The sequence below is a fragment of the Felis catus genome, chromosome C1 (genome assembly GCF_018350175.1).
Source record: "Felis catus isolate Fca126 chromosome C1, F.catus_Fca126_mat1.0, whole genome shotgun sequence".
Lineage (NCBI taxonomy): Eukaryota > Metazoa > Chordata > Mammalia > Carnivora > Felidae > Felis > Felis catus.
Window position 1 is genome coordinate 197,695,406 of NC_058375.1, and position 25,541 is coordinate 197,720,946.

The window sequence follows — 25,541 nt, forward strand, 5'->3', positions numbered from 1 at the left end:
CTGTTGCCATACTACATTAACAAGATTCCCAGCACAACGCTGAATAGAAGTAGAGAGAACAGACATTCTTGCCTTGTTCCTAAAAGGTGAACTTTCATTCATTAGTAGTATGATGTTAGTTCAAAGTTTTTCAAAAACAGCTTTTTACCATGTTGAGGAATTTCTTTGTGTTCTCTTGCTGAGAATTTTTTCTCATGAATAAATACTGAGTTATTTCAAATGCTTTTTCTGCATCTGTGAAGATGATTATATGTTTTCTTGTCTTTTTTGTTGTTGTTAATATGGGGAATTACACTGATATTTTTCCACTGCTAAATCAACTTTGAATTCCTGGCATACACTCCAGTTGGTGGTGATAGGTTATCTTTTGTTCATGAGGGATATGACTATATAGTTTTCTTTTATTGCACTGTCTTTGGTTTTGGTGTCAGGGTAATGCTGAACTAATAATTTGTTTGGAAGCATTTTTCCCCCTTCTGTTTTCTGGAAGAATTTGTTCCCTAATGTTTCCTTAAATTACTTCTTCCTTGAATGTTTGACAGAATTTCCAGGTGAAGTAATCTGGAGTTTTCTTTGTGGGAAGGTTTTTACCCATAGTTTCAATTCCTGGAATAAATACAAGGCTATTCATAAGTATTTCTTTTTGAGTGAGCATGGATAAATTTTATATTTCAAGGAATTTATTTCATCCACTTAAATTAACTGACATAACCTTTGCTCATAATATCCCTGTATTATACTTCCAATGGCTATAGGAGGTTTAGGGACATCCCAATTTCATATCTGATGCTGGTAAATTGAGTGTTGTGTTTTTGTACTGATTGATCTTGGCTAGAGGTTTATATATTTTATTGATCTTTTCACAGAATCAGACTTTGATTTTATTCATTTTTCTGTATCATTTCCTGTTTTTTCTTTCATTGATCTCTGCCTTTATTACTATTATTTCCTTCTTTTACACTCTCTAGATTTAATTTGCTTGTCTTTTGTAATTTCTTAAGGAAGCTTAATTAATTGATTTGAGACCTTTTTTCTTTTCTAATATAAACACATTTCCTTTAGTACCACTTCTATTCTCATCACTTCACATTTTCCTTTATATTCTGAACATATATTTATAATAGCTGTTTTATCAACCTTGTCTGCTAATTTCTCCATCTGGCATTTCTGGGTCTGTTTCTATTAACTGATTTTTCTACTGAGTATTGGTAATATTTTCTGCCTTCAATGCATATCTGTTAATTTTTTAATGGCATTCTAGATGTTGTGAATTTTACCTTAATAGACTCTAGATTTTGTTGCATTTCTTTAAGCTGTACCAGTCTGCCATTATGTTACTTGGAATCGGTTCAGTCTTTTTGATGTTTGCTTTTATGCTTCAAGGCAGTTCTAGAGCATGGTGAGTTACAATGGCGATAAGCTTTTTGAGGATTTTACTCAGTGACCTATTACGTCCTTCCACATTGGCCGGACAGCATGGACTATTCCTGTTGCTGCATGAGCTCCAGGAATTGTTTGGCTTTCTGCTTTCTTCCATTCCTTTTCCCAGCTGCAAGTAGTTTTTTCATACACATAGGTAGATCACTATTAAGCCAAAGAGTCAAGGAAGACTCTGCAAAACTCCAGAGTTTTTTTCTGTGCAGTTTCCTCCTGATACACTGCCTGCTACTCCTGTATACTCTTAGACCATTGATCTTCCTGGATTCTAATGTGTCTCCTCAATTCAGCAAGACTGGCTCTGTTTGGGTTTCCTGTTCCTAAGCATGGCCTGGAAACTGCTTCAAGGAAGGAGGCTCAGATAATTAGAGGACTCTCTACCTTTGTTTCTCTGGAACAAAGAATCTCTGGAATCCTAGTCCTGCAGTGCCCATTGTTCAATGTCTAAAAGTCATTTAATATATTTTTGCCTGGTATTCTAATTGTTCAGAGCAGGGGATAAATCTGGTTCCTAATATTTCATCATGTTTGAAACCAAAAGCTATATATGTAATTGTATTAAATACCAAGAAAGTCACACTAACCTTGTAAGTTTTGTTACCAATACAATTCAAGTAAGTGAAATGAAGTTTCTTATGTCTAAAATTCTATAATATGTGTTATAATAAATAATAGTATACAGTATAATAAAGATTCTAAGACAAAAGAGAGCAGGGTTACTGTTCCCAACTATCTCAAAAGTTAATATGTAGTCTTTGACATACTGTCCCTCAAAAAAATCCTACACTAACAAAAAGAGAACTATCAGTATAATTTGTCAGAGCTATAGATACAGATTACTGAACTGACCTGAGAAATAAATTATAAATTGAAGATGCAATAAAGAAAATTTGATAATCCTGACAACTTTTCAATTAGAAAAAATTTGCTAGTATTTTCTCCATCTGTCATTATAAGGAATTAGAACTAAATACCTGCCCCTGTACTAAAAACCCCATATACCTACCCAAAAGGAAGACCAAAGCAAACAGCCATAAATAATTTTGAAATAGGAATGTTTACCATAAATTCATAGGGTGTTATGAAGGTACATAGCACAATCAAGTCTTGTTCACTTATGTTTTCTTGAAATATGTCACTTCAAGAGTTATCCTAGTGAAACCTATAAAACAAATTACAATAGCACTAATACATGTGGTAAATGTTTTATTCTTTATATAGATGTACGTATGTTTACACATACAGAAACATGCAAAAAACCACATCTATATACAGAAAATATATTTACCATTTGTCATGATACATATAAAATCAGCAACAGCATTATGCATATATCACATTCATTTTCCTTCAATAAAATTAAAAGCACCCACCGTCCTATAAATATTTATAATGCAAAAAATGGGAACTTTTTAATGTGATTTTACCTGGCAATTGCTTACAGAATTACAAATTAATCTGAAGAAAGATGGGCACTGAAATATAATGCAACTGATCATTTTTTTCTGAGTATCCATAAGTTATACTTTGAAATTAGTTGTCTATTTTTATTGTATGAACCCTCTATATAAACAATTCTAATGTTCTTGATCCCTATTGTTCTATTGCTGCCTCAAAAAAGATTTTTCCAATTCATATTCATGCTACTAGTGTACGAGAGAGCCATTTCACCATACTCTCAACCGGTACTCTGATTAAAACAGTAATTCTCTAATGTGCTAAGCCTGTGATCCTTAAATTATAATGGGACACTGAAGCAAACTCTTGGGAAGGATATTTTAAAGTAAGATAAGCACAGGATATTTAAAATTTTTGAGGGACATAATAATATTCAACATGCCTCAGACATGCAAACTACTTGCTCAGTTTCAACATATCACATTACATTCTTTTCAATGACGTCATATCTTTGTGAAGCTAGGTTTCAGGAGCTGTGGCAACACAAAGCAAGTACTGTGTGAAAATAAATGTAGAACAGCAAATGAGAGTGGAGGTATCCAATCTGATTCTAAGATGTGGGAAGTTGTTCAGTATCCAACAAGGAGCACAATCCCATCGGTAAAAAATTGTGGCTGTTCAAGAATGAAATAAAAATATTATCTTGTCTGTCAATTTATGTATATTATTTTTTCAATTAATTGACAAAACCTTTTTGATATCTGTTTTGTGCCAACCACCATTCAAAGAGCTGGGGATACATTAATAAGACAGAGGAGGTCCACGATCTCACAGACCTTACCTTCAGATGACAGTGGGGAGAGACGGGCAACATGTACTTGAACCAAAAAACCAAGATAAGTACAGAATCTGATTCAAGCTCTATAAGACTTTAAGATAGAGACAGCAAGATCAAGAGTAACTAGGGGGATGCTCTAGGTAGGGTGCTTATGGAAGGTCACTTCAAGGAGATGCCATTTAAGCAAGTATCTCAAGGATAATGAGGCATCCATGCCAAGAACAGGGGAAAGAACCGAAGGGAGAGACTTCTAGGATCATCACTGCAAAATCCCAAGAGTATAAAGGAATAAAGGAACCTAGAGTGGTAAAAAAAAAACATAGAGTGAGGGATAGAGTGGTATACAACTAGACAGAAAAGATGAGAAGAACTTCCACTGGCCATGATAAGCAGTTTGATTTTATGAGAATGGAAGCCCATTAAAAGATTTTAAACAGAGAAATTACATGATTTAAACTGAGTTACTAAAGAGAATTCTGGCTGCTATATGGAGAACAGATTGGAAAGCAGGAGTATGTACGGTAGCTGAGATCACAGGCTTTGGGGTCAAGTAAAACACAGCTTATATCCCAGCTCTTCCTGAGTAAAAGTTGCAAAAAATATGCGTATGTGGTTTTAATGGCAGTATTTTTACTATATCAGAGCCCAAGTTTTTAAAAAATACTCTCACAAATCTTTGAGATTTATAATTTATAATGCTATTAGATTTATTTTATTCTAAATTTCTATATGTCCTCAAACATTATGGAAATATTTATTTCAGTATGATATCCTTTAGTTTTGTTATATTGAGCACTTTGGTGTGTGGATGTGTGTATATGTGTTGTATGGTTAAAATCTAATCCAAACAGTATACACTGTTGGTAAAATATGAATAAAAAATTAGGTAAAAGTATAATAATAAACTTTACATAAAGAACCATACATATAATACTTAAAACTACAAATTGTGGGGATGTTAGGTAGCATCTCTCCTATTTATTTATTTACTCATTTATAAAAAATCTTGAGTATAGCTAACACCCAATGTTATATTAGTTTTAGATGTACAACATACTGATTCAGTTTCTTTATACATTATGCTATGCTCACCCTCTGTAGATTTAATTTTCCTTATCTGTAAAATAAGGCCCTTAAAATAGTGCTTTTTACAAGATAACAGCTCATTAAAAATTAGCCATTAACTTTTTATTTTTGTAATGGACTGACATTTATCATTTACTAGGAAATACATATAATCACCACTGACCTCTACAAATCTTTAACTTTGTAGTTAACGCAAGAAGGTTCAACTGAAAGCACCCACAGATTCATTCATTCATCTGATACAGTATAAGGGAGGCACAGGCAAAACAGAGTAAGATCTCTTCTTGGAGATGCTGAATTTAGGATCTTTCATTTTTTAAATTTTATTTTAAGAGAGAGAGCAAGCAGGGGGAGGGGTAGAGAGTGAGACAGAGAGGGAGACAGAAAACCAAGCTGACAAATCAGAGCCTGATGCAGGGCTCAAACTCATGAACCGTGAGATCATGACCTGAGTGGAAATCAAGAGTCAGATGCTTAACTGACTGAGCCACACAGGGGGCCCCTAGTATTCTTATCTATATACTTATTATCATAACATTTCTGTACAAATTAAAGGGATTACTACTGTGATACATTGATTTCTGATACTTTAAATAAAAATTTGGGGCACTTGGGTGGCTCAGTTGGTTAAGCATCTGACTTCAGCTCAGCTCATGATCACAGTTTGTGAGTTCGAGTCCTGTGTTGGGCTCTGTGCTGACAACTCAGATCCTGGAGCCTGTTTCGGATTCTGTGTGTTTCTCTCTCTCTGCCCCTCCCCTGCTCGCACTCTATCTCTCTCAAAAATAAACATTAAAAGAAATAAATAAAAATTTAATTATGTTCTAAATATATATGATTATAATGAATGATATTGGTTTTTATATGCCTCATTTGTAAGATTTTTTTTTTAACCATTTGGGAGTTTTCTTACAAGATTTGGCAAGACAGTACAGGCTGTGGATGAACAGGTTTCTTTGACTCACATACACGGATCAAGTAGGAAAATAAGAGAGGGTGGAGGTTAGCTTACCAAAAAAAAAAATCCTTAAAAAAAACAAAATAAAAAAAACAGTGTGATGTGCCCTTTTGGACACTGAGTAATAAAGTTGGCATGCTGCCCTTCCACTTCTGCCATGAGTTCCAAGAGAACTAGGCCCACAGACTCAGGCATGTGAAAGAGAAAGTGTGAAATGGCCACAAATTCAGACTGTCCACACCAACATCCATGCAGGGTATAAAACTGTGCTAGTCAACTTGGTAATAAGACCAATGTCTATAGAAGACTTAGAAGAATGAGAAATGGCTCCATGATTCTTGCCTATTTCTTTACAATTCCTGACAAGAGAAAAAGATAAGGAGGAAAGGTTCCAGCAGTAAACTGATCTAAATACTCCCTCACCCAATTTAAGTGCTATATCACATGAGTATGTGTTATAGAAGACTTCTCTTTAATAATTCTTTCTAGAAATGAGTGTTTGAAATTTAAAGAAGCATGACAACTGCTATTTGAAAAAAGATAAGGTCATATATGCTATTAAAAAATTTAATTTCACACACACAAAAAATTTAATTTCTGGGGCACCTGGGTGGCTCAGTTGGTTAAGCATCTGACTTCAGCTCAGGTCATGCATGATCTCACAGTTTGTGGGTTCAAGCCCTGCGGTGGGCTCTGTGCTGACAGCTCAGAGCCTGGAGCCTGCTTCGGATTCTGTGTTTCCCTTGCTCTGTACCCCTTCCCAGCTTGTGCTCTCTCTCTCAAAAATAAACATTTAAAAATATTTCAAAAAGTTTAATTTCTGAGGGATGTATAAGGTAGAGTATATAATGATTATTGGTCTGGAAAAGAAAAGTGTTCTACTTACTGGATAGAAATCACATGGATTGTCTTACCAGCTAGCTTGACTGAAAGTGGCTTTTCTCTCCTGATCATATTTCAATGGGCAGTGCCTTAAGGGTGTGTTTCAGAGTCCAGAATGAAAATACTAATCCCATTCCCTCTCTCCAGTGTTTATTGCAAAGCATACAGAGAGGTACCATGGGCATCATTATCAGGACTTGGGTGAAATCAGCACAGCCCAGTTATGCAAATCATGTGTGCAACTGACACTGCTTGTGTACTATCAGTGTAATCCACCTCTATCAAGCACCTCCAGGAAGGAAAGGGGGGTGGAGGGTGGGGAAAGTTCACACTTGGGAGATCACCCAGAAAGTGGGCCAGGTGCCAAGTTTACAATCAGGTGAAAACAGTTCCTTCTCACGGGAAGTCTGCAGGACAAATTATACTATGCTTAATGCACCATCACTATTATGAATGAGCCACACTGGATTCAATTTCTGAATAATTTAATCCAATATGTCTATCATTATACGAGGCCATGGGTTAGTAATTTTTAAATGTGTCTCTTTGGCAAATCTGGTAGAAAAGTCATGATAATCTAGTTTCAAAATAACGTCAATATGAAAATAACTGACAATGATACTCTTTCAGCCAAGTACCTAATTTTCAGACATTTTTTACTCTTCACTCATTTCACAAATAATCAAATTGTTAGTATTCAAAGGTCTATACTTCAAAAGCTGAAATAATACTGAAGCAAACATTGAAGGAATGGGGGGAAAAGGTAGAAAACAAAAGGAGACACGAGAGGGAAAGATAATTTAATACAACAAGATGGATCGTGATTACAAAAAGCAATATGCACTTTAGAATCCCTTCTAGTTTATGGAGTTCCTGATCAGTCAGTAATTAAAGGAGATGATGTGCCTGTGACAGTGAATCCTGTAGCAAGAAATGACAATATATTTGAAGGCATTTCATTCTTAGGATGAATTAATAGACTGTCCCATGTGAAAAGACTTAAAACTAGAGTATTTGACCTTAAATTGTTTCTTTAATAATATGGACAAAAGTTAGTTCTATCTCTCCAAGTCAGATACTGCTTTTGAGCTTTATTTTAAACAAATTTGAAGATGAAGAACTATCTCTTCTTATCAGTTTCTCTGAGAGCATGCCGTTTATACCTTAAAAATACCACTTGGTTGGTTGAACATTCTACTAAAGGTAAATGTTCAAATATATTCAAAAGCAGGCCGAGTCATAATATTTTATAGGTATTTTCTCATAATAGTTAAAAGCACAGCTGAACAAAACAGAAATTAGAGTTAAAAATAATGGAAAACATGTAAATGAGTTTATAACAGTACAGTATATAACTGATAATGTTTAAAAAAATCAGTATTGGGAACTAATTACAACTATTCAATACTTATGAGCTGTTTTTATAGACAGAATATAGACCTTGGGATTCCAGGGTCTCAAAAAAATAAAAAGGCAGTCCTTATATAACAGAGTTAGAAAAAAAAAAGGTACAGTGAGGGGAAGTTATTGTTTTAACAGATGGATATTTATATGGTACATCTGGTCCAGCTGCTTTTTATAGGACAAAATAGTTTTAAACTGACAATTCGACATAAAGCACAAAGTTCTTAGGCTAAAAACTGTCAAACACTGAATAACAGGCTACAAAGTAATATTGTAAAAATCAGCCTTCCTAAGGTGTTTGGAAATAAACTAGAGAACTGTTCAGAATGACCGTAAGTAAAAAGATGCAGACTTCAAGGCTCTGGAGGTCTCTTCAAACAGTTAGAACTCCAGGGTTATGTTATATCACATAACCTAATTTTACAAAGTACTTATTCTTAGGTGATCTATCTGAATAAAGAATTATACAATAACTATTGGCCTAATTGAAAGCTAAGGTTTTCCTTAAAATACCATAGCAAGTCTTATTGAAAACTCAAAGGACTTATTTTTGAAAAATAAAATGAACAAAAAAATCAAATAATTCCTACACTGATCTGCTTACTCAATTATATTTTAATAAATCTCTGAACAATTCTTTAGTGTTATAACAAACAAGCATCTTCAAAATATGAATATGGTAAGGAATATTTACTTGGCTTTTTTAGAGTACAATAGATTTCCTTGGGACACTAGGATTTTTAATTTTCATATGTTTTAAAAGATTTCACTTTTTAAGCAATAAATGATTTTTGTTAAGAATCCTTTCCTACTTACTTTTTCCTCCTTACAATTTATAATGCATATATGCTATACAAGTTTCCATATATTAAAAATACATAATCTTCTATTCTGTTTAATATTTAATTTGGACACAGCATTAGAGTATGGGAGACATGTACCTGAAATGGCAATTAGAAAAAAAATATGCAATTCTAGTTCCTCCTAGAGTTAAAAAAAATAAGTATGCTAAGTATTATTTTGATTAATAGGGGTCCCAGACTTAATTGAAACACTATTTCCCCAGTGTATTGGGTATAATAAAGACAATTAAAAGGAGCAATATATAACGTAAGAAGCACACTAATCAAATTTCTAGGAATGAAAGGACTATAATTACTTGTTAAACTAAAAATCTAAAAGAGAAAACTAATAAAAATCATTTTTGTAACAGGAGTACTGACTCACTGATTCCTCATGAAAAACTCCCATAAAAATGTAATAAATTTTTATAAGGCAAATTAGATAATTTGTGTGGTAAATCTTAAGATTAATGGATGGAGTTTTAAATATAAACGAGTATCTTTTATTTTCCTGTACTCTTATATAAAGAAGTGTAGATATTTTATCACTGGGCTAAAAATTTGACTGTAATCTTCAGCTGGTATACTGTTAATGATATATTCCAATTCTTTATTTCTTCTTCTTCCCCTCTCTTCCTACTCCCTCTTAGAATATCATTTAAATTCCACGTGTAAAAAGATGTGTTTTTTTTTTCCTTTTTCAGCCAGTCATCTTGTTTTGAGTGTGACAAAAAGCAAAAGAAATAAGGGTGTAATTGCTAGATGTTTGAATTTAGCTAACATATTGCAATAAATAAAGCAATTCTAATAAAATATCCAGCATCAAGTAGATAAGCTCTAAATAACTCATAAGTGAAGATACTTTTAAAAAAACAAAACCTCAAACACTGATGATTATTGTACAAGCATTTTTTCTGAATGGAGAGTATTTCAGAAAAAGGATACAGCATTGTCATAACCAAAGTAAGAAAGTTTTGATTTCTTCTCTTATAATCTTAAGAAGTGGGGAATAAAATACGGGAGTTATTCACGGAATTATATGCTACTGAAAAAATAATATCATGTTAATCTGATATATTTCCATAAATAATAAAATTATACTATTCAAAAATTATTGTTAGAAAACAAACTTTTCCATGTCAAATACTAGTAAACACTACCAAAGTATTATTGTTCTTTAGGGGGTTCTGATTTATTAATTATTTATAAAACTTGATATCCTTTCACTTTTAAAAAATGTTATCAATGACTGTAATCAAAATTTAAGGCATGCAATTAAATCAAGTAACCAGGGTTTTGTAACCTTAAACCCATTTTCTATTCCAGTGTAAAAAATATCTTTTAGGTACTAATTAGCAAAGGTGAGGGAGGAAAAATTCAATATTGTGTTATAATTTTACTGGTGTTCAGCAATACAGTAGAAAGAGTTTTATAAAAAATACTTTTTTTTTCTAAGTTTATTTACTGTGAGACAGAACAAGCGTCCACCAGCATAGGAGGGGCAGAGAAAGAAGGGGGGGGAGGGAGAGGGAGAGGGAGAGGGAGAGGGAGAGGGAGAGGGAGAGGGAGAGAAAGGAAGGAAGGAAGGAAGGAAGGAAGGAAGGAAGGAAGGAAGGAAGGAAGGAAGGAAAGAAAGAAAGAAAGAAAGAAAGAAAAAGAATGAATCCCAAGCAGGCTCCACACTGTGCACAGCCAGATGCAGGGCTTGAACCTACAAACCATGAAATCATGACCTGAGCCAAAATCCAGAGTTGGACACTTAACCCACTGAGCCACCCAAGCATCCCTAAAAACTACTCTTAAGTGGGAATGTGTTTTAAGTAAACTTCTGCATATCTGGACCTAAGAGTACAAAATAAGAAAATGTCTACATCAAGGCTCTTTTTTTTTTAATATTGTGTTTTATTTAAGTTTTTATTTATTTTGAGAGAGAGAGAGCATGTGCGTGAGCGGGGGAAGAGCAGAGAGTGCGGAGAGAGAGAAAATCCCAAGCAGGCTCCACAATGTCAGTGTGGAGCCCAATGTGGGGCTCAGACTCACACGAATGGTGAGATCATGACCTGAGCCAAAACCAAGAGTTGGACACTTAACCAACTAAGCCACCCAAAGCTACCTCTTAAATATAGTTTAGCACGGGGCGCCTGGGTGGCTCAGTCGGTTAAGCGTCCGACTTCGGCTCAGGTCATGATCTCACGGTCCGTGAGTTCGAGCCCTGCGTCGGGCTCTGTGCTGACAGCTCAGAGCCTGGAGCCTGTTTCAGATTCTGTGTCTCCCTCTCTCTGACACTCCCCCGTTCATGCTCTGTCTCTCTCTGTCTCAAAAATAAATAAACGTTAAAAAAATTTTTTTAAAAATATATAGGTTAGCAGATAGTTGCAGAGAAGTAATAGTGGTGCTATGAAGGTTTGTGAAAACAAATCCTACTCAATTTTATATAAATCTATTTTAAAGTTAAACCACAGCAAACTGTAAGAAAAAAACAGTGGGGAGTAGGGACTAGTCTTTTACCCTTTAAGATTTGGCTGTAATGAATGATCAGCAGCCAACTTCTGGGAGAGAAGATAACACACTGTATTTAGTTAGCATCATATAATATTGGGAGCATAGGGAGATTTAAAGATCAAATTAAGCGATTTGATGCAGTCATATGGCTAATTTGCAATGAGCCATTCTAAACCCAGATATTTTGACCTCTAGATAGTTAGTATTTTTTTCTTTATCATTTGGAATCAATAAAGTTTTATAGAATAAATATATAGGGCTGTATCATTTATCCCAGAACATAAAGTATAGATTTTGGAGTTTGACTACCTTGGTATGAATCTAGGCTCTGTATGACCTCTCTGAGCATCAGTCCCTCATCTGTAAAATAAGAATAATAACAGCAAAAAGCTCTCTTGACCAACTGCCTCTCTCTAAAGCCCTGAATTCCTGGAGCTCGTAGGCCCCTTTGTATGCCCAAGTAAACACTCCAGTGGTTGAACTAGTCACTGAGTCCTTATGATTCTAGCCAAATCTATTTATGCCAGCTAAACCTGTTATTATGATTACATAAATTATTTAAATTTCCATATTTCAAGAAAATAAATACAAAACTAAAGTTGTTTCTGAAAACTAACTTTGCCACTCCGGAGAGATTCAATAAAGGTGAGTTGACTTAAAAAATACTAAAGAATTGTAGATGGGCATGGATACTCCTAAAAAATAGTGAGAAATCTTAAAAATTTAGCTGTTGCATAACAAGGGTGTTTAAGTTCTTAAAGACACTGAAAAAAGGGTCGCCTGGCTGGCTCAGTCAATTAAGCAGCCAACGTTCATGATCTCATGGTTTGTGGGTTTGAGCCCTCTATGAAGCTCTGTGCTGACAGCTCAGAGCCTGGAGCCTGTTTTGGGTTCTGTGTGTGTCTCTGTCTGACTGCTGCCCCGCCCCCACCCACCCCCCAACTTGTAGTCTGCCCCCCCCTCTCTCTATCTCAAAAATAAATAAACATTAAAAGAGTATTATTAAAAACAAAAGACACTGAAAATGGAATTAGAGATGATGCATTATGACTGTGGTTTAGGACAGAAAACTTACATGGAATTCCAAAACCAAATTCCTCACTGAAAGAAAAGGGACAGGCCTTATATCAAGAGGTAAATGATTACATAGATTATATATTTTTTAAATGTAAGGACTTTTATCAAAAGAATTTCTCATGTTACTAGACTTACTGCTGTTAATTGATAAAATGCCTGGCTTTGCTCATGTCAGATAAAAGGGCTTTAATTAAAGGAATAATCCTTGGGAAGTGCTTCGTACAGTGCCTAATATCTAGGAAGGTCTCAAGAAATTCCATATATTATCTGGTAAGTAATTACTGGGACTAAACAATCAAAACCAAGATACTACCTGGTGTCCTCTACAGTATGCAAGTAGAGTTCCAAATAGGAAAGGGACAACAGAGATTGAATGTATATTGTATTCTCTATATATTTTTCCTGAGTGGTTTTTTTTTTTTTTTTTTATTTAACATATAAGTGTACATCAATATCAGGCTCTTTGTTACCAAACTAGTAGATGTGAAAATTTTCAAATCTAAAATACAGGAACCAAAGATGCAATATTAATATTATAGAACACAGTAACTAAAACAATGGACAGTCATTACCCAAAGTGGGGGGGGGGGGTAGGAGGAACCAAAATACTTTGTACTAATTATATTCATAAAAAACACAAATTAATATTAAAATCATTATATTATGTTTAATACCCTATATTGATCATTTTAAGCACTGGTTCCTAAATTTTAGTCAATCTCTGGCCTATTCTGTTTCACCTTCATAGCCATTTTCACCCTTCTTTGCTCCTGCAGAAAGCTAATTCCTATTGGCTTCATCAGTAGGCTCCTTTGTTCTCTGGCTTCTGGTTGGGTTCAGTTAATGTAAGGCATCATCAAGAGACTGGAGGGTAGAGAAAGTGAGATCAAGGTGTTTATTTCTCAGTCACAGGTAAGTGGGGGGTACATTCCTCTACTGAAGGTCAGTGTTCAAGACCCATCTCCTACCTCTCTTAATTCTAGTGATCCCTTGATCCCAATGTCCCTCCAGACATAGGGCTGCTAATGGCTTCTTACTATTGCTAGCCTCAGAGTGCTTCAACAATCTTTTGTTGGTTTCCTTTATGACTCACTATTCTCTTGTTAATGTTATCATGAATGTCTCCAAATTTCCCCCCATTTGAGTGTCTCATTGCTCCTGTCATGGCCTTGATAGATCGTTACTAGTAGGAGTGGCCCAAGGCTTCAAAGAGTCAAAATGGCATTTTGGCATTAACTTGCTCATATTTGTTATTTTTTCTATATATATATTTTTTTAACGTTTATTTATTTTTGAGACAGAGAGAGACAGAGCATGAACGGGGGAGGGGCAGAGAGAGAGGGAGACACAGAATCGGAAGCAGGCTCCAGGCTCTGGGCCATCAGCCCAGAGCCCGACGCGGGGCTCGAACTCACGGACCGTGAGATTGTGACCTGAGCTGAAGTCGGACGCTTAACCGACTGAGCCACCCAGGCGCCCCTAACTTGCTCATATTTGAAGAGAACAGAAAGGCCTCCTTAATGGGAAGCTGATGGGATACTACTATTTCTAGGCATTTGTTGGCAACGTGACTACTTAAATCATCACTGCTGGTAGCATGTAGCCTTTACTTGCTGAAGTGACAATGGTGGTGTTTAGAGTGAAGACTGGTGTGTGATATGGCTATTTCTGATGGCCCTAAGGATTTATACAAAGAAGAAAGGACAGTTTGAAGGCCTTGAATGATCACTTCATGTTAGAGCACAAGTGGAATATCAAAGTCCTCTGTTGACTTTAAGAGTCCTTATTTACTTAAGCCTCAGGACAAATAAGGCTAAAAACCAACTCCAGAATCTGACTTGAATAGTTATGGAATTGCTGTAGTAAATAAAATGGGCAACACCAATACAACTTGGTCTTGGTAATGGACTAGTGAAACATGATTTGGTACTATCTGATCAAATACTAAGGCTCAGAATGTTGAACCTCCAAACACTCCCAAACCATCCTTGCTGGAAGACACAATCCTCACTTCCCACACTGCCTTCTAAGGAAACCAATGTTCCTATAAATCAGCTATCCCATAGTAAGGGACTTTCAATTGCTTTAGCGGAGGCAAGAACCCAATCAGAGAATGGCAATTCTTTTAAGGACTCATTTCTATTACCTCTCATTGCCCCTCGTCTCATAGTAAGTTAGATCCTAATATAACTAAAATCAAGGCTTGATCCAGGTGACAGCCTATACACTGAAAGAACTGCAAAACTACCAATTTGTATCAACAGGAGTCCAGTTAGCATGTAAGGGAATGAATTGATACTAAAGGTTTTATATCAAGAAGATGAACCAAAATGCTAGATTATCTAGGGCCAAATTTATCAAATATATGTATTCACCTGGGATTTGGGACTTAATACATTGCCTTGAGCAAGTGGGAGTGACTAGTTAATTGAATTCTTGATTCAATGATGGTTTGTTTGTAAAAAGTTGAAATGCCACAATTTTCTTGGCATATCAAAGAGGAAGAAGAACAAAAGCTCAAGTAAGTAAGAATAATGGAAAAGATCAATTATGAACCATCCTGTTCAGTGTGCTGCTAACATACTTCTGAAGGCACGTGTGGAGCATTCCCTTCACCAAAGAACTACTCTGGTAAGGAAAGAAGCCACATGCTTCAAAAGCTTATGGTAACCGGGGGAGCCTGGGTGGCTCAGTTGGTTGAGCATCCAACTTCGGCTCAGGTCACGATCTCATGGTTCATGAGTTCGAGCCCAGTGTTGGGCTCTGTGCTGACAGCTCAGACCCTAGAGCCTGCTTCGGATTCTGTGTCTCCCTCTCTCTCTGCCCCTTCCCTGCTCGTGCTCTGTCTCTATCTCTTTAAAACAAAAAAAGCTTATGTTAACTGTCTTCCCTTGGCTGGGGAGAACAATGATAGATATTGCAAATAGAACTGAGCTCCCTGATTTAAATGTATGTGTGACCTCAGAGTGGTCTAGGCTCTGTGTTAGGAACAAATATCAGGAAGGTGCAATTACCTTAACAAACCATAGGGATGGGGTGATAATCATGATGTTTTGTGCCATAGGGTCCTAGGGCAATGGCTAATCAATTATGGAGTCCCCAAGAATGAAATAAATGGTTAGACTACCAAGCTGCTAACCAACTTATGCAGAAAATGTCTAGGTCTTATGGGCAAAAACTGAACTTGCATAGCCATGGTGGGATTCATGATCTCTTATCCAGTGCCTAGATCTAAGCCTATTGTATTCATAGCCCAAAGTCACATAATTAGATGAAGATAGTCCCTTTTGGAAAAGATCCTGAAACCTGGCCATGGATATATGCTATGAATCTTCTTCTAAGTCATTCCAGAATCACCATGGCCATTTATGATGGTGACTATGCACTAGGAAGAGGGAAATAACAAGTCTTACCACATATTATCAGTTAGTGCTATTAGAAATAGCTCTGAGCTGACATTAATCTCTAGAACTCCAAATGCCATTATGGTCCACCAGTTCAAAGCGGGGTGCATATGGAGGTCAAGATAAATATGCAGACTTTACCCAAGTCCATCTTACAGTATTGTGAGAACAAATAAATTAAGCAATAGGAAGAAGTGTGTCTTTTTTTTAAGTTTATTTATTTATTTTGAGAGAGAAATCAGGGAGGGGGCAGAAAAAGAGGGGGAGAGAATAAGAATTGCAAGCAGGCTCCACACTGCCAGCACAGAGCCCAAGTGTAGGACTCAAATTCACGAACTGTGAGATCATGACCTGAGCCAAAATCCAGAGTCAGACACAACCAATTGAGCCACTCAGAAGCCCCATGCAATGGACAGGATTCTTATGTTAGTTCCCTGACCCAGGGCTATTACCAAAAGCTGAGAACAATGCTGTATGGTGCAAATATGAGTCACACGTGTAATTTCAAATTTTCTAGTGGCCACATTTTTAAAAGTTGGTATTAATTTTAAAAGACTTTATTTAATCAAAAAATCATTTCAACGTTTCATCATCATTTGCCCGCAAGACCTAGACAACCATATTTAGGTGCTTAACAGCCACAAGTAGCTGGTGGATACCATATTGGAGATCATAGCCTTAGACTTATATCTCTCCCAAGACAGTAAACTAAAACTGAAAGATGTTGGGTGGGGATTCCTACACACACTCATTTATACTGTTTATTGGGCTAATGATGGTTATACTGTAAGATGGTTCTGTGGATGAATGTAGACTTAATCACATCAAGAGCCAACTACAGATGCAGTTCTAGCTGTAATACCTTTATTGGCGCATATTAACATAGCCCCTGATACCAGGTATGGAGGTAGTGACTTAACAATTTCTTTGAAAAATAATTCCTTATCAACAAAGATAATCTGAAGCAATGTGCCTTCACATTGCAGGGACAGCATACTTTTATTATCTTAGCTTCAGGCTAGGTCAACTCTCCTCTTTGCTATAATACAGTGCAAAGAAATCTTGTTCATCTTGACATCCCACAGAACATCAAGTTGGAACATTACATTCATGGTACTGACTGGACATGGTGAGCAGGAAGTAGTAAATACCTGAGATGCCTCAGTAAGATATATGCTAGAGAATAGGAGATAATTGCCACAGAAAGTTCAGAGACTAGCAGCATTAGTGAAATGTTATGGGTTTAGTGGTCTACACATACTGAATTTGATCCTCTGTAATAAATGCAAATGGCTGCACTTTGCACCTGTCATCATGAAGAAGGAGGCATGTTTGGGTATATTGTTCTGATGTATGGGCTAGGTACCCAAAGGAAGAATGTTTCCACCATGGATCAGAGCTCTGAGTCGGTCATATTGGACTACTCCCTGGCTATTTGGGGGCATCTCAAGCTGCTAAAGTAACAGGGAGAGAAGTGGACTATTGGTTGGTAACTTTTCCAGATTACCAAGATGATTTGGGGGTGTTGCTATGTTTGGAACTCAGGAGATTCAATGGGGCACCTCTTTTAAAAAAATGTGCCCAATAATCCTGGTTACTGGAAAACTGCAGTAGTCCCAGGAAAACAGGACCATCAAATACTCAGTATTTGTAGAAATTAAGATTTGGGTCATTCATCAGATAAAGAATCCTGTCTAGCCCAGGTGCTACAAAACAGGGTAAGCTTAAGGGGAAGGTGGAATTGGTAGTAGAATAAGAAAGCTATAATGATCAATTTGAACTTTCTGAACAATTAGAGAAGCACGGACTTTAGCAGCTATGTTTTACACTGTATCTATTATAAAAAAAATTGGCAAATATTTTAGGTTACAGTTGGAAGTATAACTGAATTCATGTCACCCATTGATGAGGCACTAGCTGGATGACACCCCCCCTCATTACTCCATTAAGCTCTCCTTATTAGCCACTTTGAGTCTGTTCATATATCTACAAAATCATGACTTTGTATACCAATTTGTAAAATCAGTATGATTGCCGCTATGGGTCCATGTCTTTATTTTTTTTGAACCTCAAAGAGGCAATATATTTACAGAATATAAGATTTGACAGAAATAGCTTCACTTTACACACACACAATTTATAATTACACAGAACCATGTAAGAAATGTCGTGTCTGGCCTGGTAAAAGCCAATGGGAATGGCCTACTTTTGGAGTGACACCTTTTTCATCCCTCACTTCATTAGGCACCAGTCAGGAACCCCTAGATGACTCATGACTAATTTGCAAAAAGATGCTGATTGAAACTGCCCAGCTCAATAGAAACAAAAACCAAAGTGTCTTCTTAAACACCACCCACAGGGATGGATGTGTTAAAAGAACAAAAAGGATATTAAGGCAACACAAATTAAGGTGAGTATTGAAATCCTTCTTGAGCGCTGAAGGCATTAAACCTTCTAAGGATAATATAGCAATCCCAGGTAAAGTAACATGTGTACATTAAACCATGATTATTAAAAGCAACACAATTTTGTTAAGAATAAAATAGATGCTTAAAGTTGTATTTTTGCTTCAACTTCATGTAACAGCTAATGTTCATGCAAAGCTATGTTTTATATAATCTGTGGTTAGCTCAGTAATACTTTAATAAGCCAGAGTACATGGCTAGCTAAAGGAAGTTACTGTCACGTCTTAAGAACATTCTTTCAATAAAGAATAATTTTTATAATAAAGATGTAATTTTCATAGCATAATTTAAAATATAAAATGTCATGGTTAGAAATAAGGGAATTGCTATGAGTCAGGGAGGCAAGTAACTATATATACTTAAAATATTTTGTTTTAATGTTTGAATTAATTTCATTTTTCTACAACTGCTCCACATTGACAAGTTAATATCTAAATTAGTTTTATACATTTCACATTCATGTTAAAAAATAAGGCCTTAAGGATTAATAGGAAAAAATGTAAAAATAGATAATACAAGTATTACCTCACAATCCACAGCACTCTTTAATACAATTTGTCAATGTAGATGAAAATATCACTTCCATCATATCTTCATATTAAAATTAAATTTTAATATGTCACTATGGACAGAAGGATATAAAACTGGCTGGAGAGTACTCTATATTAATTTTCCACCTTTAACTTCTTGGTTATGGCAATTCATGCTAAAAGTCAAATGAGATTCATTCAGATTTCTAATCATTCTTTCTCTTTTATGTACTATATTCTAGCATTTTAAAAATATCACACTTACTCTAGATTTTCTAATGATGATTTATGAAGCAGAAAAATGTTTCAGAGAAAATCCAATGACTGTATTTTGAGAGTTAAAGAAACAAGGAGCGTTTAAATGAAATATAAAATACACCACAGCCAATTTGCTAATGAGCATAATATTTTCAAGTTTAAAAATAGTGATGTTTGATTTCCCACTCCCAGACTGGGCACTATATCAGTTGAAAAATATCACAGCTTTCATCTCCTCTATGGTGGTATCAGTATGTAACTATGATATTTTACTAGATTTTCTATTATCCTGGGTTAACCATAATTACAGAATTAATTATACATTAATTTATATATTATAAATTATTAATTATACTGACTTAATAATTATAAAATTAAAAATCACAGAAAATCCATAGAACACTTGTTTCCTTACTTCAATGGCTTAAAATAAGAGACTTTTCAGTTGACAGTGCTCCTTTTTGCCAAGTCTACGAGTCTAAAAAAGGAAGGGCCATATGCATCTTGCAAGATTTATCAGTTACTCAGTGTACACAAATAAAAATATTGTCTAGATAATTCCTAGCCATATACCAAAGCTGTAAGTTACTCTGCATCATTCTTTAACACTTTGCTGAATTCTCGTATTTTAGCTTTCTTCTCAAAGAGTCAGTGACACTTACCAGAGTGGGTCCTGAGGTGTCCTGTGAGGGCGTCCCTTCTTCTACAGGCATAGCTACAAAAAGGACATTTGAACGGCTTCTCTCCAGAGTGTAACTTTATGTGTCTCAAAAGGTTTCCCTTCTGAGTAAAAGAAGCTCCACACTGGTTACAGTGGAAGGGACGTTCACCTGCCAAAAGGAAAAGAGGTAGAAAAGATCAAGTAGGTTACACGCAAGTGACCAGTTTGCTGTAGACTACTAATCGGTGCTAGGTTCTCTGTGCTGAGAATATTCTCCCCTGTAAGTCTTCTAAACTTTATCTAACTAAAATTTGCTAATACCAAAGCCTTAAACTTCAGGCCAAGCACCGTTCTCTCTCTTTATATAAATTTTACAGGATTCCTGTCACTGACTCAAAAGAATCAGCAATAGCACTGACCACTGATTGAACAACTAAGTGCCACCACTTTACTGACTTTACTAGTTGCTTTACAGAGAATGTTTCAATCCTTGTATTTCTAATTAGGTATCTGTAATTTCAATTTACAAATGAAGAACTTGAAGTTCAAGTATCAAAGCATCTGATTATAGTCACAGAGCTAAAAAGTACTCAAACTGATAACTGAATCTTGCTTAGTTGGACAACAAAATCTTGCTCTGTTGTGCCACACTATCTCTTTTAAAGTTACAGAAATTTTAGTTTGGCCTGGAGGGCATCTTTAGTCTAACTCTTTCATTTAGCTGATGATTTATTACCAGGGGGCCAAAAAAGTTCAACGAATGAACCAGGTTAACAAAGCTCATTATCACAAAATCTCTAAAGCTTCACCCAGGCCCCAGGTCTCTCGATTCTCCTAGTCACTAACAGTGAAAGCTTTGGAAAAATTTCCGATATAAACAGTGAAAATCCAAAGAAAATTATTAATCCAGACATTTCCTGTATTAATTTTGTTGTGAAAATAATTTTATAGAAATCTTTTCTCTCTTTTCTCCTATTACTGGATACCACTATAAAACTGTTCAAGCCAAAATTATCAGTTTAGTCTATTGGGTCAACTGGCTGTCACAAATGTCACTGAACATAAAAATACACAGTTGAGGAAGCAGTAAAATTGGCAAGTACGGTCAAACCATGAAGAAAATGCTATTTTAAGTTTGCCAGTCTCTAAAGATATTCATGAAATAAATTATAAATTAGTACCTAAATAGTACAAAATAGTAAAGCTCAAAGTTTAGAACAGAAAGTTAAAAAAAAAAAACAATGCACTTTTGGTTTAACTGTACTATTTCTGTATTTGAGATTAGATGAAGATTATAATTTTAATACCTAAAAATTTATACTGAATTGTCATGTTTTATATCTTTAACTGAAAGATTTGTAAATAGTGAATAAGGAAACCTCAATATTTGGGTGAGGCCTTTAATGCAAATTCAGTGATTCTTTTTATTAAAGGAAGGTAGGAGGCATAAAGAAGATAAACTTTGGCCATTTTCTTGCAGCTGCCACTGCATATTCTATCATATAGATTTGTTATAATACCTAAAGACATTGAGTGATACATCAGGTGTTATCTTAAATTTTTTACTACTTGCTCATTTTGGAACTTTTTATGATATATACCAAGGGAAAAAAAATATATAACCTGTGTTTGTGTAGCAAGGGTTAAGGTTTTTCTTACAGGAGATCTTCTGAGCTAATTTATGAAAAAGTCCTTGTGCTGGTGTGTTAAGTGAAAATAATTTATGTTATGGTTACCTTAAATTTTATCTTATTTCATTTCTTTGATTCATTTGATAAAACTGACAATTAAATCAATGCTAAATACTGCTTAAAGGAGAAATACTTTACCAAGAAACCTCTTGTATGAAGTCTCACAAACTAATAAAAGTTTTAAAATAAATCTAAAATTGGTACATCTTTACACACATGTGCGCGCGCGCGCACACACACACACACAATTTAATTCATTGACATTTTTTTCAATGAAATAGCAGTCCATAGCTTTTTAAAATCAGGATTTTCTACTCCCCACCCCTGCCACGGAATTACTAATTAAAAAGAAAGAGGCACTTTCTCTGTAAAAATTTTTATACCATAGGAAAATAGCAAATGGAAATTATACTTTTCACTCCAAATATTTGATTTTACTTTTGAAATCTCTCTATGTAGGGTCTTCCAGGCAAGTAACTAATTAGTGTGCCATAACTTTAAAATAAATTAAATTAGTTTGGTAAACAAAAACATTTGAAATCATGTTTGCCTTTAGAATATACTCCTCAAACATGCTAACTTAGATTTTCATTAAGCCTCTTACAAGTGAAATATTTAAAAATTCCTAATTTAGACTACTGAATTTGTCATTCCAAGTAATACTAATCAAAAAAGAAAAATAAATAAAATAATAACTAGCTTTAAAAAGAATTTTAAAATTCATCTAATTGAGTATATGAGACTAATGAATGACAGGATAATTTCATTTTTACATTTACAAAATATTCCAGATATCTTCTAATATTTTTAGTAAGAATTATTTCTGAATTTATATGATCATCCTTAAAGGGGTCAGAGAAATAAAAAGAGGTCTAGGTATATCAGGAAATATTGTCTGTTGCTGAGTATGTAAGTCTTACATGGGAGGCATTTGCTAACTATATTCCATGGCCATGGGAAATAAAGAAAGGCATGATGAAGGTAGCAAGTCATGTTCCCATTTGTGATAAGAGGAAAAGGGCAATGATAATAATTCACTTTTATTTCAATTGGATGAAGCTTTTAGAAATAATCCGCTTTACATGAATTAAGTCTTGAATTGGGATTATGAGATATGTGGAAAATGATCTGATATTTAAGTAAAAGCTTCACTTAGCTACCCATATTGTGTATGTTACTTGAAACAACACATCTCAATTATTTTTTTAAATAATTTGCTCTCTGTAATAATAGACTGAATCAACTAGTCCTTTTAGAATTAGTTTAGACTTTGTCTGAAAATATATTAATCATGTTCTTCAGATATAAATAAAAGCAAACTTCAGGAAAACATCACAAATTTACTGAATTCACTATACAGTAATTCAATTGAAAAAATCAAGTAGGCTACTGTATCTGTGATAACTAATTCCCCCATGGGTGGGCACAAAAGTCTGGATTAACAACTCTGAATCCAGGAGAACAATTAATATGTAGCCATGCTATCATTCATTTCCATTCTCAATCTGCTTCTTGTTTTATTTTTTTGTTTTTTAATTTAATCTACTCAAGGACCTTTTTGTGGTTATTCCCAGAATGAAGTTATCTATTATCCATTGAAATTATATTTCAATATTTTATATACTTTCATAAACACATATTTCTAGATCTGTGTTTAAATATCCAATTGAAATACAAATATACATGCATCAATTTGCTTTCGTAAATCAAAGAAAGAGGGTGTTCCGTGTTGGATGGAACAACCACCTACAAATATGAAAAATCCCAAGCACCTGTTGAGAGGGCTTTGGAGCAAGAGAATGGTTCCACAAAGCTACAATGTACAAAATAATGTGCTTAAAACTTAAAGTTACAAAGTTGGGAGTACTCTACCCCAAATAAGGGCAAAGTTAAGGAAAGACTGTATTTATAATGTCCACATCAATTTATGTTTGTGCATGAATTGATTTACTACCCCTACTTCTTCTGCCTATATCCCAGTGAAGAGTGCCTGGAGTATCCGATGACAATATTACCTGATTACCTACTAAAGTAGCAATACCAATGAAATAACACAAAGCCATTTGTAAGACACTGGAATTGGTACTTTAGTAGAGTATGAAAGAGAAAGAAGAAGAAGTGAATTAGATATGATACTCCATGTCATTTTAGTAAACTGGGTGGTTGTGTAGCTTTTTTCACTATCAATTTTATATTAGATATTCTATGAGCTAAACACACAAACATGTTTCCTAAAGGCTTTCTAAAAATTTAAGACCACGCCTTTTATACTAGCTGTAAATAATTGGTAAGAGGGGGAAGTTCTAGAATGAAGACAGTAGTTCATGGTATTAATGAGAAAACATTTGGTTAATGACTAGATCCTGACCACATTTTTTCAATCTAGTTTAAATTAAAATTCACAAATAGACTTTCTGTTCTTGAATAGTATTAAAATGGAGTTGAAAATGTCATGACCCATTCAGATGTATAAACTGAGTCATCAGAAATACATATAAACATAGTAAATGTAAAGATACATCACAATTTTAAGGTCAACAATGTGTGGCAGGTATCCCAAGCTCCTCTAAGAATGGCTATTAACTTTAACAAAAACTTTCCAGATCTGAGGGAAGTATAATGTTTACAATACTCCAATAAACATTTATTAACAATAAAAGTTCACTGAGTTGCAAGAGGACTTTAAATAGCTATTTTGCCCATTCTCCTTGCCTTTAATAGTTGAGTGAATCCCATATTCATAGACCTTCCAGAAATCTGTATAACTAAAAACATTTTCCATGTCAATTTCAGGATTTTCAGAATCAAAATAATTCAATGCTGCTATAGTAGTAAAGATCAAATGAACAGTAGAGTAGGTATGAAACTACTTTTGTGTTTACAAACCAACAATCCTCATGACAATCACTGCAGATACAGTGAAACATTGATTAACCTAAATACTCAATAGAGCATACTCAGGTTCTTTCAATTTCCTTGACTCAGACCATAAGAGGTTTATTAGAAATCTTACAAAAAAGTTGTTGTTAGTGTACTTTTCAGCCTTAAAATGCACACTATATGCAATTCAAATGAAAAGTCATTATACTAATTTTGTTTATATGTTGCTAGAAGGGGAAAGTTACACATTTGAATGGGTGCTATCTTCCTCAATATAATCACTGTGAGATAATGAATACATAATAACTGTGTAGAACTCTTCTTTTAGAACTGCAATTAACATTACTTAATGAGCATAGAAGAAAAGAAGAGTCATTATTTTATAGACTTTTCATATTTTTATTATGAAATATCAAACCTGATCTTTTAACTTTCCTAGGAGAATTTTTTTTAATTGAATATTTATTTTTGAGAGAGAGACAGAGTGCAAGCAGGGGAGGGGCAGAGGGAAAGGGAGACACAGAATCTGAAGCAGGCTCCAGGCTCTGAGTCATCAGCACAGAGCCCAATGTGGGGCCTGAACTCATGAACTGCAAGATCATGACCTGAGCCAAAGTTGGATTAACTGACAGGGCCACACAGGCACCCTGGGAAGAAATTTTTTTCAATTAAGGTAAAAAACATTTGTACTAGTAATATAAATATTTTTAAAATATGCCGTTTAAAAAGGAAATTAAAATCAAAGCAAAAACTAAACATGTAACTGTATAGTTGGAATAAGGGTACAGGTTCCAAAGCTGATGATTTTGATTAAGATAACACTGATTTTAATGTGTAACTTCTTACTATAAATTTTAAGATATCAGCCTTAGGGTCATATCTCATCAGAAAACGTTGGTGCATTGAAGATACTGAGCTTGGTATATTTGGACAAAACCAGTCTGGACATCAGGAAACCTTGGTTCTAGCGTCATAACCACATAAGAGATAATGGACAAATCATTTGACTATTTGGGGCTTCACTTTCTTCATGTGTAAATGATAGATTTGGACTAGAAAGACTTCAGTGTATCTTGTATCTTTCATATTTTAAGCAGCTACTAATTAAATTGATTACTTAGAAGTAAATCTTTTAAACCAACTTCATTATGATTTATGTCTCTTCCAAAGAGTACCATATTTAAAAACTCTGAGTATTAGTGATTAATATTTTGCTATATAATACTAC

The 25,541-nt window shown here is 34.8% G+C and overlaps 1 protein-coding gene across 14 annotated transcripts in view; it reads right to left on the minus strand.

Moving 5' to 3' along the window:
- IKZF2 (IKAROS family zinc finger 2) overlaps positions 1-25,541 on the minus strand; it is a 164,454-nt gene that overhangs the window by 32,691 nt on the left and 106,222 nt on the right. For all 14 annotated transcript variants that reach the window (XM_019838622.3, XM_019838617.3, XM_019838620.3 and 11 more), the window contains one exon: positions 19,744-19,911. In XM_019838622.3, coding sequence (XP_019694181.1) covers positions 19,744-19,911 — 168 coding nt within the window. The remainder of the gene's footprint in view (positions 1-19,743; positions 19,912-25,541) is intronic.